Below are 18,647 nucleotides of genomic sequence, written 5' to 3' on the forward strand. Positions count from 1 at the left end.
AATGCATTAAATCTTATGGAGAGCAAATACTAATAAAACACAAGGCCTAAAATGTGCGTTACTTCGATTGCTCCTACATCCTGTCACACGGGAACGATCAAACCTTTATGAATAGTCAATAAAAAGATATCAGCTTAGCACCCCTTCATATTAGTATGCAGAGGTACTAAATTAATAGTTTTGCTGCCTATACTTCAAACGAGAAATAATTATTCCAATAGGACAAGGCACAGACTGATAGGTGACAAGACCGAAATAGACCTGTTAGATCGAGAGCCAGGAACAGATTTCCATGAACAATCGCCACCCGGGCGAAAACTCGTATAGTGGTTAACGGCTATGTACGATGAACCCTCGTGGACGTCAGCTGCCGCTCCGTTGGTGGGTTGTGGCAGCCACCGAAACACGTAAAAAATTGTCATCGCCTCCCGTTTGATACTTTGGTAAGAACGTCAGCTAGTCGCATGAACATGTAACCAATAAGCGCTTTATCTTTTTATGATAGCAATCATGAAACTTTGCATGTATCATTTCATCAGGTGAAACATCTGAAACGCCATAAAAGGATTACGCAATTTACATATTACGCAAAATTTGCGGACATAAAGTGGTAAGGCGCATATTTTTTACATGTTCATTTTACAACTGACGGTCTTTCCACCGCGATACAACTGACTGACGGTTTGTCTAATTTAAAATAGCATCTAAACTATAGGTCGGAAATAAATGAATAGATACTGTATGTATATACCTCATCAAACCAGGGATCGGCAAGAGCCGCGCGCGGCTGCAGGCGGCGCGTGGGCGTGGCGTCGAGCAGGCCGCGGATTAGCCGCTGCGCGCCCTCCGCCACGCCGGCCCAGTGCTCAGGCGGGAAACAGTAGTCGCATTTTATTATGTTCGCTGTTGTCTCTTCTATAGATTCATCCAGGAAAGGCGACAACTGAAATAAACGCAATCGTTACGGTTACGAAATATATGGGGAGACTTGTTGGATATTTAAAAACAAGTTTTTGTGATTAAGGGAATACTTTTGAAAATTTACGCTTTGTCATTCCAAAATAATGTGCGTGTGGAGCTCCCCCAAATATTTGAACCGAGATATGTAAGAAACGTGTTTTTTTTAAATAAAGTTTAATAAATACGTACTTTTCACGAAAATGAGTATTTTTAACAAAAAAAACCTTGACGCCTGTACTGTAAACTTTTTCAAATTGCTGCATATGAGAAAAGTACAAGTTGCATCACGAGTTGTTATTTCCTGCTTATGTAGTTAAATTCGTTTGGCTTTGGGCTCTAAATTGTTATAAGTAATGTGTCTATAATATTGGACAACTTAAGACACATACCGTAAACCGGGGTTACTTTGATTTAAGGGTCGACTTTGATAACAACTTCCATCTATATATATACTATGCTCGTTTTAACGAGTTGCAATAGCAAGTAAGTAGCAGTTAGCAGTTATTTTTTCTTTTTTAGCAACATTGATAGTTGCTCCAATGCATAGAGACCAGGTGCGCGTGTAATTTATGTTTTACGGGTTTTTCAGCGGGTTTACTGCCAGTAAAAAGTAGTGGTTCCAAAGTAACCCCATTCTTAATATAACTTTGACCGCGTTGTTTTAATTTATTTTTGAAAAAATATAAGGCCTTTTTTTTTGCGTGCTGAAAGAAGAGCTTATGAATTAGGGCATAAATTTCAAGCATAAATGTTACAGAGAATATTCCACAATTACTCGAGTATTAATAACAAAGATAAAAATTGTCTTCAAAAGTGTACTTTGTTCCTGAGTAATTGTGGAAAATTCTGTGACATTTATGCTTCAAATTTATGCCCTAATTCATAAGCTATCGAATGATTTTTATATTTTAAATGTGCGTTAGGTAAATGGATAGATAATGGTACTTACATTAACCAATAGCAGTAGTGTTTGGCACCATAAAACTTTGAAAGGGTGCATTTTTAAAATTGTTGAGAAAAATCATAGGTATGGGGGGTGCTTTGTCGATTAAATTCATCGTATTATTCGTGGTTAGCGGCTCCACTATACGTGGACAACCACATTGTATGTGAAATATGTACTAAGTCCCCACCCAAATCCATATCGATATGTGAAAACTTGTAATTGACTTACTGTTTCTATTTCGCAACCTATTTTGTTACTCTAGGCTGTATATATGTTTTCCTAAGAAACAAAATTAAAATATAATCCGTAAATCTATACATATTCGTACTGTACTATACGAATATTATAAATTCCAAAGTTTGCCTCTTCGCGCTTAACCGCTGAAGCTAAACCATTTTAGCTGAAATGAATATAGAGATATGTAATTTGAGTCCCGGGGTAGGACGTAGGACAGTTTTTATCCCAGAAATAATCCATTAAGGGGGTGAAAATTTTTGGTGTAAGTTTGATATGGGGAATCAATAAACGATTTATATGAAATTTGATATTGATATAGGTTGAGTTAATCCCGTATGGGTGTGAAATTTCTTACGACTTTTATCATTTAACTTTTTGTAAGAAATAAATAATATTAAGCATTTTTGACCAATTAGGTAGTCATCCCTTTAGGGGGTTGAAGTGTGAATGGGGAATCAGTTAAAAGCAGATTGCAGAAAAAATAAGCTACTCAGTTTACAAATTCCACGGAGACAAAGTCGCGGGCAACGAACAAACTCAAAACGTAAAGTAAATAAAGTACCTATCACTAAAAAGTATAAAATAAAATAAAAAACGTAAAATAAATGAAGTACCTATCACTAAAAAGTATTTAAAAAAAAATAGATAACAAGATACTAAAAAAATTAAGAAAAACAAAACTAAAATAACTTGATTACAAAAAATCTGTTTTAAAAAGGGAACCGCCTTCAGAAAACCGACCCACTGAAAAGCTCAAAATAATTTTTATATACCTCACCGCTATCCTTGTCTAGCCCCTATCCCGTCGTAAAGCAATTTTCTGCCAAACAGTAATTAATACCTAATAATAATGAAATTAATAACCATCCTAGTAAATACTTAATTTTTGAAGGCGGTGCCAAACAAAAAAAAACGTTCTTTGCTTCCATACAACAATAATACGAGTATAGTTATAGGTAGTAGTGCAAGAACTAAATTAATGAGTAAACTTATGTCTTTTTATGCAAGTCGGTGTAGAGTTCTTCATTGGCTTAAATTTTGGTTTGGCACCGACTTCAAAAACTAAGAAATTACCAGGATGGTTACTAATTTTCTTATTATTAGGTATTAATTACTTTTTGGCACAAACTGCTTTACGACGGGATCAACTTGTTTTATAATATATGATGATTGACAAGTTAGTCTTATTATGCAAGTGTACGAGTATAAAACTGGATTTTGTACGTACTAACCAGTGTGTTTTGTACACAATGAAATTATTTGGATTGTAAATTGTAACAACATACATGTAATGAATATCATGTAGCGAAAATGTCGTAATTGAAAACAACCCGTAAAATGTAATGTAAAAGCCACGTACTCCAGTCAGAAAAACGTATAGGAACACTCCGGCCGCCCAGGCGTCCCAGGCGGGCGCGGGCGGACGGCCTAGCACGCATTCGGGCGGTGCGAACTCCAGTTGCGCGGGCGCGGGCGGCAGCACCTCGCGCCCCGCCGGGGCGCTCGCTTCGCCGTCCATCAGCTCCACCGCCGAGCCCAGGTCCACCAGCTTCAGCTGCGGGTGCGCGCCTGATAACTCCACCAGGATGTTCTCCGGCTACACACACATTACAAATTTATTCATAATGTGTGTTTTTAGCTTTAAGACATATGTATGTATTCATATTTAATGAATTAAACAGTCATACAAAAAATATTGTTACATTTTCTTTTCTTAATATACACCTAAAGTTTCATTTATTTAAAACATATAAAATGAATTCCGTTAGTTATATTAAGCATTTCATATAGATTACAATGGGTCCTTACACACCATACAATTCAAATAAATATTTCAGGAGTAATCTTAAATTAAAGTTCTGTTTCGAGCCATATAACTTGTAAGAAATGTGAAAAACGCTAACATCTGTTTACTTCTAAATTTTACCACCTTATGCGCTGCAATTGCTTTACTTACCCCCACCATGCACTTCGCACAGTGCCAATAGTCAGAAAATGAGATTTAAAGCATTTTGAGCCCTTAAAAAATATTTCAACAATTAAAACTAGCTGGTGCTAATAACTAACAATACTTATGCCTAAAATGCTTTTATTATGCTTTAATTGTACTTTTGTGCATATGACAGCGACCAGGAAAAAAGGATTTAGCATTAAAAAGTCATAAAGGCAGTAGGACAGATTTTATACGTATAGCTAAAACGGGAAAAAAAGAAAAGAGGCACGAAACAAACGCGGTGTTGTATGGAGTTTATCCGTCTTTAATATTAAATAGTCTCTGTCCTTACATAGTATATAGGCAGTCTAGCACACGCCAAAGGGAACAGTACATTACTATAGAGGCTGAGGAGAGATAGGGATACGCAGCCAACAACCCCGTTTCTCACCGATATTTGTATAGTACTTTTCTTAAACTTGCAATGAAATAAAAAGTAGTCAATTTGTATGTTTAGACAGCTAAAAACTAATTGCGAATCTGCTACTATTTGAAAGTTGAATGCCAAGACGTTGGGTCACAATTTGACGTATAAAAAGAAAAGAAGGTTGCTTTACAGGACTAGGTGTGTAAGGCTGTATTAAATTCCTATAAATATCATCTTCACATCGCACCGGATACGTTACATTGCATTGCAAGTTTGAGAAAAAGCGTTTTTACTTTACGTTGGCTATGGGCAACACCACCCTCAAGTCCACACAAAGAATAAATAAAAAAGGGAAAAGTATTTATGTACTAGGCTATCCATATAATTTTTTATAAATATCAATTATTTTCCTTGATATTAGATTGATCAAAGAGCACTAACCCTGATGTCGAGATGCGCGACGTTGTTGGTGTGCAGCCAATCGAGAGCCGAGAGAAGCTGGCGTGTGTGGTCGGCGACGAGACGCTGCGTGTAGAGCGCGGGCGCGGCCGCCGCCCAGTCCAGCAGCGCGCCGCCGCCCACCAGCTCCAGCACCAGCGTGTGCGCACCCGGCGCCGGCACGTCCGCGAATAGCGCCAGCGCGCGCACCACCGCGCCGTGTGCGCCGCGCGATAGCAGCCGATACTCGCGCCGCGCGTCGCATCCGCGCCCTACCACCACCTACAACCGGACCGTTCATAACATGACTATCAATATAAGTTTAACAATGTATTCTCTGCTATGATAAAAACACAACATTTTATATATTCGCGATTTATGTCAACATCCCTAGTGGACATATAGAACCATTATAATATTAAGAGCAAGTCCAAATAGGGCCTATGAGGCACTGCCCATAAATAGGTAAATAAGCAAATTGAGAAGTACATAAATGATAAAGTTTATATTAATCGTTAACAATTAGATATGCCTACAAAAATACAAACGTTGCATAGGAAAACAATAACAGTAACAATTAGACTGCTGTGGGCAAATTAAGCTTCGCAAAGCATTACTATATTTCCCAAAAGGCAATGGGAAGATTTCAGGTTTTGAAGTTGATATTATAATCGTGACAAGCTTGTCCTAAGAAAGTATTTCTGGCGAAATTAGAACCACAAAGGTTGATATGGAATGTTAGGGGTTGGCGAGAGAGAATACCACGAGGCTATTTAACCTTTTCGCCGTCATTAACTTGATATAAAGTCAGTACATTTCGTGCCCCACACGCCACGACTTCATATCAAGTCGGTCAGGTTTGTATACGTGCAATTTTTGACGTGGCGTTGATGACATTTTATTACTTCATTGACGTCGCGGCGAAAAGGTTAAAAGTTTATAGGTAATATGCGTATCTAGTGGAACTAGACCACGACGTCCTGACATATTCAGACTGTGGCAGGAGTTGAGACACTCTAATACCTTGAATTTTTCAATTCTTGTTTTATGAACAGCATATTGAATTAAGTTTGCAAGTGAGCTGAGCTCCTTGGGGTTATACATATTAGGGACAACGCTAAGGCGATGTTAGGAAGATGGTTATCCACCAGTAGGAATAGAATCAAACATGGTGTTAAGATAAGAGGAGGAATTACCTGTTTAAGAGCAACTCGTTGTCCCGTCCCAGTATCTCTCGCCGCCAGAACGCGCGCCGTGCGACCGCGGCCGATTTCTTCTTCGACTGAGAACCGGCGCGCAAACTGTTCACGCTGCCACGTGCTGCCGCCTCCGCAGGCCGCCGGTGGCGATACACCGCCCGGCGCGCCGCTTCGCGCGCACACCAACCGGAAACTATATTGCCCCGCTGGTAGCTCTTCTAGAGCCAGTGTATGTACCGCCGCGGGCGTTTCGGTTGCGCGTCGCCATTCCCCTTCACCCACTCTGCAGTACTCGAGATGTGCGGGCGCAGACTCGTCCCACTGAACAACTAGGCCGCCGCCGGGAAGCGCTCGCACGGCGGGCACGCCGGGCGCGCCACCCGAACCCACGGTCAGCCTCGCCGAGCTCTGAACACCGCCCAATTCGTTACTGACCAAACAGCAGTAAACGCCAGCATCGGACGCCCGACACGCGTGAATAGTCAGAGTGGCCAAGCCATCGGGAGCGAAAGTAATGGCAAACCGGCCGCCGTGTCGCAGCGCGCGAGTCTCCGGCGCGGTCTTGCGCCAGGAAGCCTGGGCGCGCGTGGCCGTCGCGCGACAAGAAATGGTGGCGGACGCGCCGGGCGGCACGGTCACGTCAGCGGCGGGCTCGGCGAGCTCGGGCGCGCGCAGCTCTGTGACGACGCCCTCGCCGCCTGGCTCGGTGCTTGCGCTACCGCCGCCGCCGCGTCGCAGCTTCAGGCCCCACGCCCTTTTCGACAGGCCCTGTTGTGACGCACACGGTCATTTTATTTATTCGAGCATGCGAAATTCTACATCACAAGCGACACATGCATGCTCACCCTGTTCTCCAACACCGGTTTAAGCGTCGATTCTTAATCACTGTACATTTATGATTTCTACGCTTTTTATTTACAATCAATATATAACTTATAAATAGTCTTTGGCGGGTTTATAATTTTTAAATCACTTTTAATGCAGTCTTTCATGTTGATCAATTGGCCCGCTATCACAGTCTATATATAAAATGCATTCCCTGGTATATCATACCTATAACAAAAAAAAATACATAAAAGCGTTAAAAGGAAATCATGCAGAACGAAGAAGAGGCGATTTGTATTGCAAGTATTACATAATTGACTGCATTTCATATTTCTAACCCTATAATTTTCCTGGATCTCTACATTTTGATTGAAACAAGGAATACGCTGATAGTTTATTTTTTTCACTAGAGCTCGTATTTAATTAATGTTTACTTATTCTAAAATGGCGTGACCAGTTCCACGCTAGAAGTTAGTCTTGTCTCGAACGAAAATAAATATCATGACGTAATTATTTAGACACTGTCATTGTCAATGTTTTAAAATGGTCCGTCCGTTGTTGTTTTAAAACAATATACTGATAAAATATCAGATTTCTAAGACTATTTGGATATAAAAACGAATAGTGATACATTAATTATTTTAAATTGAATACTAACAATAAAATTAATATGAATACGATACCAGGCTTTCATACGAATACGACGAACCGACGAACAAATACTAACGAATATAATGTTATGTAATCAAATGTTTGTCCGATGTCTTCGACGAATAATTTTTGCAGTAAGTAATAGTCTACTCGACAAGTTCAAAATGGTGAAAACTAGAGATACTACTAAAAATACGTGTAATACCTCCTTGGATTTGGAATATTGTATAGATAAACATATTCGGAGTATTCATTAGCACACAAAAAAAAAATAGTTGGTAGACAATAAAGGCGGAAAAAGAAGATATTTAATTTTTCGCCAATATCTCAAAAAGTATGAACATTTAAGAAATCTGAATAAAATATTATTATAAAGGAGGAAACTTTCAATCAAAAAGTCTTCACTTGCGGAACTGTATCTCCATTATTTATACTTTTTATTCAACGCTGATCATAGCCCTCCGCTTCTCATTTTCGGGATACGTCCGCGGCGTGAAAAAGTGAGTACGTATGAAATATTATTTTAAAGGTATTATTATATAAAAATTACATTTATCATTTGGAAAAAATATGGTGTATTTTAAACATGTTAAAGAATGTAATACTGTTATAAATTTATATTAAAGTTATTTTTTCAACAAATTATGCAATTATTAAGTAACACATTTTTCCCGAACTTTTGTCTTTATACAATAATGGTGAAAAATAACAAATAATTAAAAATCAAGGTAAAATTGTAAAATATAAAACTATATTATGATCGAACTATTAATTATTTCAAAACTTTTATAACGTGATCTTGTTTAGCTCGGAAACGGCTCTAACGATTTCGCTGAAATTTGGTATATGGGAGTTTTTGGGGGGTATACAAACTATCTAGATTAGTCTTATATTTGGGAAAACGCGTGTTTTCGAGTTTTCATGCGTTTTTCTTTCGACGCAGAATATGGTCGCTAATTTCGTGTTGCCTGCCACTGTCCGTCTGGTCCGGCGGGTTAAGACGCGGACCGCTAAACGAGTGTTACGGGTTCGAATCTCGCCCGGTGACTAACTTTTGTTTTTTATATGTTCAAGTTTATATATAATTTTTTAATTTTTATTGTTTTAGACAAGTTTAATTTAGTAAAAAAATGTAGTTAAGATTATCACCTATACACCACCATATTACAATAAATAGTTATAACCAAGCAACGCTCGGTCGCCCAGGTACTATGTATAACAAGGGCTCCACGAAGCGAGAAGATTTTAAGATAATTGTGTTTACACGTTTTTATTTTTGTTAACAGTGAGGAAGGAAGTTCGAGAAACTAATGTTAATGATACTAAACAATTTCCTAACTTGTTGAAAATTATCTTTAAGTATTTTTTTAACGGTCATAGATTTTCTAAAGTGTTCAGAATACATTATATTATATTCGGTATATATTAATTTTTTTACATAGACAATTAATAATATTAATTGTTACAATTCGTACAATTAATAATATTAATAGTTCATTTTAAAAACGAACATAGTAGATAGTAACTTAACCATGTAAATATATTTCTCTTTGTTTCGGATTTCAGTCAATTTCAGTCGTATTTAATTAACATTGTCGAATGCAATATTATGACAGCAGATTTTTTCTCGTAATCATATCGTAGAATTGGTAAAATGCCATTTTTTATTCTTTTATATTTTTTGTAATAAGCAACATTAAATTTATATTAATATATTGCTGAGTTCAGGAAGAAAAAAAATCCAACATATGTAAAATTTCAGGTTTTATAAAAATGAAATATTGTCAATTATAACAAGTGAACGGAAATAAAACATGGAAGCATTCTGTACCCCTATTGTAAATTTATTAGATGGCGAAACGTCTCGCGACCGCGAAACGCGTTTGCGTTAACTTTCATTTTGTATGGAATATTGAGTTTCCAAAACGTTCCGCTTGGCGCGCTGTTTCTAAATCCCATACTAAATGAGACTTAAAGCAAACGCTTACGTCACGTTTCGCTATCGAATAAATGGACACTAGGGGTACTGTCCGCTCAATTATAGCCCAACGTAAACTACCCTGAGGTGGGCGGCGCTTACAAACTATCGATTGGCATGTTCAGTTCGACCGAATTGACAGTCAGTGACGGATGGCTAAATCGGCTTATAAAAACAACGTTTTTTTAGGGTTCCGTAGTCAACTAGGAACCCTTATAGTTTCGCCATGTCCGTCTATCTGTCTGTCTGTCCGAGGCTTTGCTCCATGATCGTTAGTGCTAGAAAGCTGAAATTTGGCATGGATATATCAATCAATAAAGCCGACAAGGTCGTAGAATATAATCCAAAAATATTTTTTTAGGGTACCTCCCCTACACGTAAAGTGGGGATGAACATTTTTTTTTGCTTCAACCCTACAGTGTGGGATATCGTTTGAAAGGTCTTTCAAAACTAATAGGGGTCTTCAACAAACATTTTTTGATAAAGTGAATATATTCGGAGATAATCGCTGCGAAAGAAAAAAAGAATGTGTCCCCCTCCTGTAACTTTTGAACCTTAAGTCAAAAAAATATGAAAATAATCGTGGAAGTAGAGCTTAAGAAAGACATTAAATGAAAACTATAGCGGACATGATCAGTTTAGCTGTCTTTGAGTTATCGCAAAAAGTTTGCCCTTCATAGTAAAAAGACGTACTATCCACAGTTCATCCCTTGGTTAATAATCTACTATACTTTAAGTTCCAGTTTAGCTCATTGTGACGGAAGAGTAACTACGGAATCCTTCTCTGAGCATGGCCCGAAATGCTCTTGGCCGATTTTTTATAATTAAACATCTCAAACTTAATGTGTCTTGAAGTGGTGCCGAAGTTATTCTGGTCATTCCAAGGACAGTGCAATCACTTTTTACGAGTAACTAATCAGATAACTTCAGTAAAATTTTGGAATAAATAAGAAGACATTTGTTCAGTACTACCATGCGAAGATAAAACGTAACTGCATAAGACTTTCATAGCAACATACGACTTTTTAGATTACGAGGTTAATAGCGATGATGTTATGCCAAATGAAGTAGACCATTTTATTAACTTATGTTTGATTTCGATATTTTCTATATTGGAATGGGTTATTGCTGTGGTTTTGCTTGTTGTAAATTTTAAACCAATAGATAATATTGTCAATAATAAACAGTTTTCGGTCTGTAATGCTTATAAAGTATCAAAACTGATTTAGGTAGCACATGTTCATTGAATATTCATTCAATTGACTGAATATACTTTAATACATTTTGATATCGATATATAAATTATGTCAAAGGTAAAATTTATAAAAGGAGTGCTAGCCTTGAAAACTTGCCAACCCTAGATGGCAACTTGTGTCACGCACGGTCCCAATACTATGTTTTACGTTCATACCAATACCTTTATCTTTCGACACTTTTATAAATTTATCAGTTCGTTCAATTATTTATTACGGCCGCTCTGTGACAACCAACCCGTGAAATAATCATGCTCCTATATGTAGATATGTTTTTTCTGTCACTCTTTCAATGAATTAGTTTAACAAATACAGACATTATCTTAAAAAATTGTTCGTTTGAATTGTAAACCCTGTATTGTCACATACAAGGTGAAATTTTAACCACCAACCATACTCTGCATAGTGACTTTGTAGGTCATGCTGAACAACTTGTATTATACGACCAATGCCGAAAGCGCGAAAAAAAAATTTGCCCGTCCCATAGAAATCAGCGGCATCAGAATCAGCCGGAATCTATGAAACAGACAATTTTTTTCTCAGCTCAGTATAACCTTTAAAGTCACTACTACATATACTCGTATATTCCTGTATGGCTAAGATTTTTTGTCGAATCTTTCTTCCGTTGTGAATTTTCACATGCAGTTGCCCAGAAATCCTTAATCCGTCTTGCATTTACACAGCGCAAAAATATTTCCGTTGGAACTGAAAGTAGAGATCGGCCTTTGTCACTCCCCCTGTTCAAATATTTTTGACCAGATTCGTGTACCCATGTAAATTTTGCTGGCTATACCTGAACGTGACTACGCACTGCCATACAGATTGATAATAAAATACTTATTATAGCGGAATGTGTTAACACGACAATGAATATTTACTAACATTGGCTTACTCTGTGATTTCATAGCAACATTTTAACTAGTTATCTTTTAATCTGCATAAAATTATTGTACATGGATTATTTAACCGGTTCTTCCAACTATTATGGCATAAACCTATCCCTGTCCAGGTCATATTCTAATCAAAATATGAACCGCGAACTCTCAGCTGCCAGTACGTACAGCAAGAAGGTTATTAGCGAATTAATGTCGCTGGTATAATAAATTGGTAGTTATTGACATTATATGCATTTCATCGCCACTTAGCTGTGTATATGGAAGGTAGAGGCAAAGAACAGAATCTCCATATACCAAAAAGTGTCCGACAAAAAACTATAAGTAGGTGGCGCTACAATACCTAGAAAACTTGAGAAAAAAATCTAATCATAGACAGCGCACTTCACTCCGACAATAAGGCCTAGGTTCTTAGCTACTCTAGCGCTACTCTGGAGAGATTTGAAACTATTATTTATAGCTGACAGCTGGACACTTTTACAACAGTTCTGCCCATGGAGATTCTGTTCCTTGCCTCTACCTTCCATAGCTGTGTACATTAGTGTAATAGAGATGACTATTATTTCGTTTACCAGTTTTGATTACAGACTCTGTAAACGTATCGTCTTATTTAAATGTCAGAGTAATTGTGTATGTGTGCTAATTGTCCCGAGAATTTGAACGGTCATGTTCTCAAAGGCGGATTCTATGTTATTTCCGTTCACTGATTATACCCTAACCGTACTATAACTCTACTTGTATATAATTTAGTTAATATATATTTTTGTAAACGCTTTAGGCCTTTGGAAATGGCATGTCTGTCAGCGCAAAAAAAACGACTAAGGTCAATGCGGCCTATTCCGTACACGAGCCTATATTTCTTTTTTTTTGTCAACCGTAGGCAAAAAAGCCCATCTGTTTTTGATTACTGAAACTAAAAGCAATCGCTGTTTTGTCGATGAAAAAAAAAAAACGCTTGTGTACGGAACTGCCGCCCTATGACAGAGTTGGCCATATTGACCTTATGCACTATTAAAGTAACATATTCTAGTTATTCATGCAATAAAACTATTTAGACGCTGTGGATGGTTCGAAACGTCAGGATGTATTTTAAATATCATAATACGCGATATACCGTCTAAATAGTTTTATTTCATAACATATTTTTAAGTTGCACTTGGCCTTGGAAGTATAAGAAATTAAGAAAATATTCGCAGAAACTAGTCGTGTTTCTGGAAAAACTTAACATTTTAGCCCTCAAATGTTTATTCAATAAATCCAATATAACTTTATAAATAACTTACTTTTACTTTTCTTTAGTCATCTACTATTCCTGAAGAATTATATAGAGCGCAAAACTTAATGAGGTTGTAAGTTTATTCGTTTATTACAGGAGTCGCAATATTCATACCATTTTGCCATAAAATTCCACCTCAATCGGAAAACGTGAAGTAGGACAAATTGAAAACACAAGATTGGAATATAGATACACAGACCCGAAATAGGTCAAAAAAGCTAGGAAAAAGGTAGTCGCCTTTCAATGTTTCTTGTATATACAGATAATAAGCCCCATAAGCCACTCTAGTATCATAATATGATTCATTTCATTAAAACACCTCCGCTGCGGCAATTTATGTAACTCGTAAGTAAGCCCCAATAGGACCGTGTTACTGCAAGTGTCGTTGCAAGTTGTCAACGCTTACTAAATAACTGAGACATTTAATTGCATTCTGAACTGTGGATTCTGAGTTTCAAGATGTTGCATTGTGCAACGATTATTTATTACATCTGTACAAGTAATAAGACTAAGAAGCATCCGAGGCTTTTTTTAATCAGCACATATGCTAAGACAAACGTAACACTTTGGGGGCGAATGCTTATCAAACGTGTCAAACCTCGTTTATTATCCCCCACAATTGGGTACTTGACACATGTTGAATATTATAACAAAATTTAGCTAAATTAATAAGAAATGAGCCATCTATTATAAAAAACCTGGAATTTAAAAAGACATAATGAGGAGTTAAAAAAACACAAGCCAATTGTCAAGTCTATAAACAGGGTATGAAATATAACTACTATAAACTATATAAAACAAGTGCGAGTACTTTTAACTGACGCGTCTAGAGTTCCGTACAAACTTTCAATTATCTCATGTAACTATAAACACGAAATAATTTTGATTCGTACCCCTAGTGTAACTGTGATCGACATCATAACGTGACGAACGCGTTTGCGTTAAGTGTCATTTTGTATAGGATTTTGAGTTTCCAAAACGTCCCGCTTGGCGCGCTCTTTCGAAATTCAATACAAAATGAGACTAAACGCAAACGCGTACGTCACGTTTGGAAATCGAATTTATTTACACTAGGGGTACAGAAGTATACTAAGCATATTTGAGTACAGCGCCATCTATCGGCAAATTGGCTAACAAATTTGTGCAATCCGTATGTATGTTGGGTTTTTAGAGATAATTATTTATCATATGAACCGATTTCATTTTTTTTATTTGAATGAAGGTATCTTAAGTGTGATCTCAAAGAAATTTCAAGGAAAATTAACACCCACAAAGGGGGTTAAATTGCAAACCAAATTTGGAAATGTTTATTAATAATTTTAAAAAAGTCATCAAGATACAGTTGTCATTATAATTTTTCTGTAATACCTATTTATGATAATGTTAATGTTATATAGCGCTGTTCATTACTATGCCAAATTTCAAATCGATAGCTTAAGTAGTAATTGAGCTATAATAGCTATATAGCAATGTGGCTCATGTGACAGACAGACGGACTGACAGAGTCGAACCATAAGGGTTCCTTATGTAACTTATTGGTATGGAACCCTAAAAAGGGTAATTAATTAATGATGGGTCCATAGAACAAAGAGATTAAAATTAGAGATGAGATTAGTGATTTTGGCCGAATACCGAATAGTCGGCACCTCTCTCGGCCGAAACGCCGAATATTCGGCATAACATGCCTACATTTTAAATCCATTTTTGAAGGGAAACTTCTTTAGCGGCGGTGTGCACTTTTTGTGATGGGGAAAAAATGTTAAGCTCGCGTCAGGGCGTCAGGTGTCACGTGACCGTCAGATTGAAAATTCGTAAGACGGACACGTGACATCATGGTGACGTGCAAATTAAATGTCATCGAAGCCTAGTTACTTTTGAAAAATCGTATCTCATTCAAGTGTGACATTTTATTTTCTTCGTAATCAAAGTGCTGTCATAACGGTTAAATCTTTATCTTTATTAATTGTGTTGTTTTGTATCTTTGTGTTGTTTGATGTCCATGATTGTAGATACTAAAATTTTTCCTTACCATAAAGTTAAATAACAGAAAAGAAGCGTGATCGTTTTACTTAATATGATGGTGAACGATTCATTAACATTTACTGATTGAGTAGGCTGTAGTCCTGATCCCGTCTCATGAATTACTCTGTATATGTTATATACTACTTAACACTAAAATTCACATTTCAAAATATCTTCCACACTCATATTTGTTTACGTAGGTATAATAGAGAATTATCTCATTTTATAAAATTGCTACTCAATATCTCCAAAATATCAAAAATGCACAACGTTAATATTCAAGTTTTCACTTCTGCCGGCACTCCCGGAGTGCAACCCGTTTTTTTTTTTATGAAAAGTGTTCGTTAACAAGCACAACGTTTGCTAAGATTAAAATTTTGCTGCTCGGAACTAGTGAATGTAGTTAGAGTACGAGTAAATCAAATCTAAGTCATGATAAAAATAAAATTATTTGTAACACAAAAATGCTCAAAAAGGATCTTAGTATTTAACAACTTCCCAAGAATACATTTTAAATATTAAATAAAGTGGTTTTCGGTTATTTCTATAGTTTAACTAGCGACTCGCCCGGCTTAAAAAAAACTGTTTATTGATAGGAAAACAATTACATTTCAATTTACTTAGAACTAATCTTATATTTTAAGATTATATGGACTAAGGATATAGGATATTGGCTTCTCACAGGTAAAGATTTTTTTTTAATTTGATTGATAACCGGCAAAGTTGACTTTGCCATCAAGTTTTGAGAAACAGAAATTATTCTTTTGTTTTTAAACGTCAAATTGTGACATGACTTGGCATAAAAATACCTATAAGCAAAATACTGCCATTATGCTGTTTTTCTTTATTGTGTTTTTTTGAAGTGAAAACTTCTTTAGCGGCGCTGTGCACTTTTTGTGATGGAAAAAAAATGTTAAACTCGCGACAGATCACATGACCGACAGATTCGACACTTTGAAAATTCGTAAGACGGACACGTGACCTGCTGGAAAAACTGTTACAATGTCATTGAAGCCAGTAGTCGTTGAAATTATGGATGGAAGTTACTTTTTCGGAGATACATTTTTTAATGTTAAATAATTATTCTGAAGTGTTACATTTTTAATCTAATATAAATTGTCATTGTTTGTGTATGATAGCGCAATAAATGAATATTGTTTTTTACCCCATAAATGAAAGTCCTTTTATACTGATAATTAAAGCAATCCGTTCAAAATTATTCCCTAACCATTCCAAAATATCAAAAATGCACAACGTTAATATACAAGTTTTCACTTCTGCCGGCACTCCTGGAGTGCAAATCCGTTGTTCTATTTTTTTAAGGGGGAACGAAAATTTGACGCTACGCTACGACGCACAGTTTAGGAGATACAGCCATATAAAGATTTTTTTTTTCAGTAATAAAGAAATCTTTATAGGGCTGTATCTCCTAAACCCTGCGTCGTCGCGGAATTTTTTTTTTTCGATAACCCCAAAGTAATAATAAAAAAAAAACACAAAAAAGAAAAAAAACGCGTAATGGTGTGCGTCGTAGCGCCAAAATAATGAAATTTTTGTTCCCATTCAATACCAAACGCACTGAATAACCTTAGGACATAAAACAATCATCATCTTCATCATCCCATTTTTTTTATTATTTCATTACAAGTTTGAGAAAAGCATTATACAAATATCGGCGAGAAACGGGGTTGCCGGCCGCGTATCCCTACCGATCTCGCTACGCTCGGCCGTCTATATCTACTTTGCCATCCGCCTTCATTTAAGACTATCCTCGAAAAGTACCGGTTGGTAACTGCGAACCTCGAATAGTAACTGCGAGATGTGACTTCTTAAAAAATAGGTTTAAGCCGGTTTCACAAATGTTTCGTCTATATTTCTTTGGTCAATGTCCCTCCTGCGAGTTAAATAACGGCTACGCTAGCTACAATCACATACGTGGTTAACGGCTCCACCATACGTGTACAAACACTTGTATAGACCTTTCATAATTTAAAAAGGGGGCTTTATACCAGGGGCTTAATAACAGGGCCTTCATCCAGTTAATTTCCATTCACGACCCAAAAAAGGAAAAAGTAATACTCACGACTTAAGAAGCTCAGGTCTTTTAAGCGCAGTCTCATAAAATGAAGTCGAGCTCTTATCAATTGTACAAGTGTTAGTATAGGCTTCTGGGGCCCTTTGTAACGGTCACCAGCACAGGGTCGCGGTACTCACGTTGGGCTGCGTGGGCGAGGTGGGGCTGGCGGGCGAGGAGCGCGCGGAGGCGGCGCTGGGCGGCAAGTTGATGGTGTTCGCCTTGGCGTGCGCGCGCTGCGCGCGCCCGCGCACCTCAAACCGCGACCCCATCGACGGCGGCACGCTCTCAGTTTTACGCAGGCCGCACCGACCTTCACCCGCGCTATCGGGACGGGAATAGGTACAATTAAACTAAAAGTAACAAATAAATCAATCGGGCGTACCAGCTTTGTCTCTACAACTATAATCGAGAAACCATAAACAACCAAAGGTATATAAACTACCTATGTGTAATTAAAGTGCTAAAGTCAAAAAATCATGCTGAAAGGATAGCCCATTCACTAGGAGGCATTCAATTTAATTCCTGATCAATGAATTGACATTACATTCTTTGACTTTGGCTCTCTATTCCCACTCAACTAGTTAGTAAAAATTGAATATAAATAAATGGCCAATGTCAAGTATAACAATCTAAATATTATTAGTGCATTTATTTATGATACACGTAACCATTTAAAACATGAAGACAATGTTTTGACCAAAAGACAATATTAAACCATTAAGTTTGTGGTATTTTCGATTCCATTTCCTATCAAATATACTTTATCAAAACCCTTAACACTTTAGTAGGTACAGTCACTACTTGAAGTTCTGAACTATTCTAATTATTAAAACCAAAAATACTGCAAATCGGCCTATCACGCTTTGAATAGAATATGTTTTCTCTCTGGTGGCCAAGTAATAATATACGGTGATGGATGAGTTCCCTTTGAAGCGGTAAGCTGGCCCCCAAATTAAAAATAAAACAAAAATGAAAGAAGCATGCAGGACTAAAAGCAGTAAACCACAAGCACTTTTTATTCACATTTATTGGTTACTCCAGTAACATTTAAACTTCAGTAGGTAATACAATGACGGTTGTTAGTGATATATACATACACTAGGATGTAATAGGCAAATATATACATACGACTGTTACAAAACTATATTATGAGACAAGTGTCACATGACGACTTTATGAAGAACCATATATATTGGTCGTGATGTATGTCTTTAAATAACTAAACTATACACTTCCATCGATCGATAAGTAATTAAAATATATGTATAATGCTAGCACAATTTCACGTTAATCTCAGAGTATTTCTAGGAAATTGTTATTTAATTATCGTACTGACTCTTCCTTAAACATTATGTAGAAGATAAACGAATTGTTGCGCATTATCAATGTATACTGCCAGGCGTGCGAACTCAAAGCTGCAGCGTCCGCCGGAGAGCAGCGGCGGCGGCGGCGGCGGCCGTCTCCGGCGGTCGCACCCGCGCGCTTTCTCTACAGCCACTATACTCACTCGCTAGTACGAAGCATTATTTTAT

The 18,647-nt window shown here is 37.1% G+C and overlaps 1 protein-coding gene across 5 annotated transcripts in view; it reads right to left on the bottom strand.

Moving 5' to 3' along the window:
- Positions 1 to 18,647, bottom strand: part of LOC133526768 (kalirin) — a 228,163-nt gene that overhangs the window by 1,928 nt on the left and 207,588 nt on the right. For 3 of the 5 annotated variants that reach the window (XM_061863506.1, XM_061863515.1, XM_061863524.1), the window contains 5 exons: positions 17,253 to 17,436; positions 6,138 to 6,908; positions 4,945 to 5,223; positions 3,504 to 3,740; positions 752 to 943 (listed from right to left, as the gene is read on the bottom strand). In XM_061863506.1, the coding sequence (XP_061719490.1) occupies positions 752 to 943; positions 3,504 to 3,740; positions 4,945 to 5,223; positions 6,138 to 6,908; positions 17,253 to 17,436 (1,663 nt within the window). The other 2 variants (XR_009800775.1, XM_061863531.1) reach the window with 2 other exon arrangements.

The sequence above is a fragment of the Cydia pomonella genome, chromosome 1 (genome assembly GCF_033807575.1).
Source record: "Cydia pomonella isolate Wapato2018A chromosome 1, ilCydPomo1, whole genome shotgun sequence".
In the NCBI taxonomy this organism is placed as follows: Eukaryota; Metazoa; Arthropoda; class Insecta; order Lepidoptera; family Tortricidae; genus Cydia; species Cydia pomonella.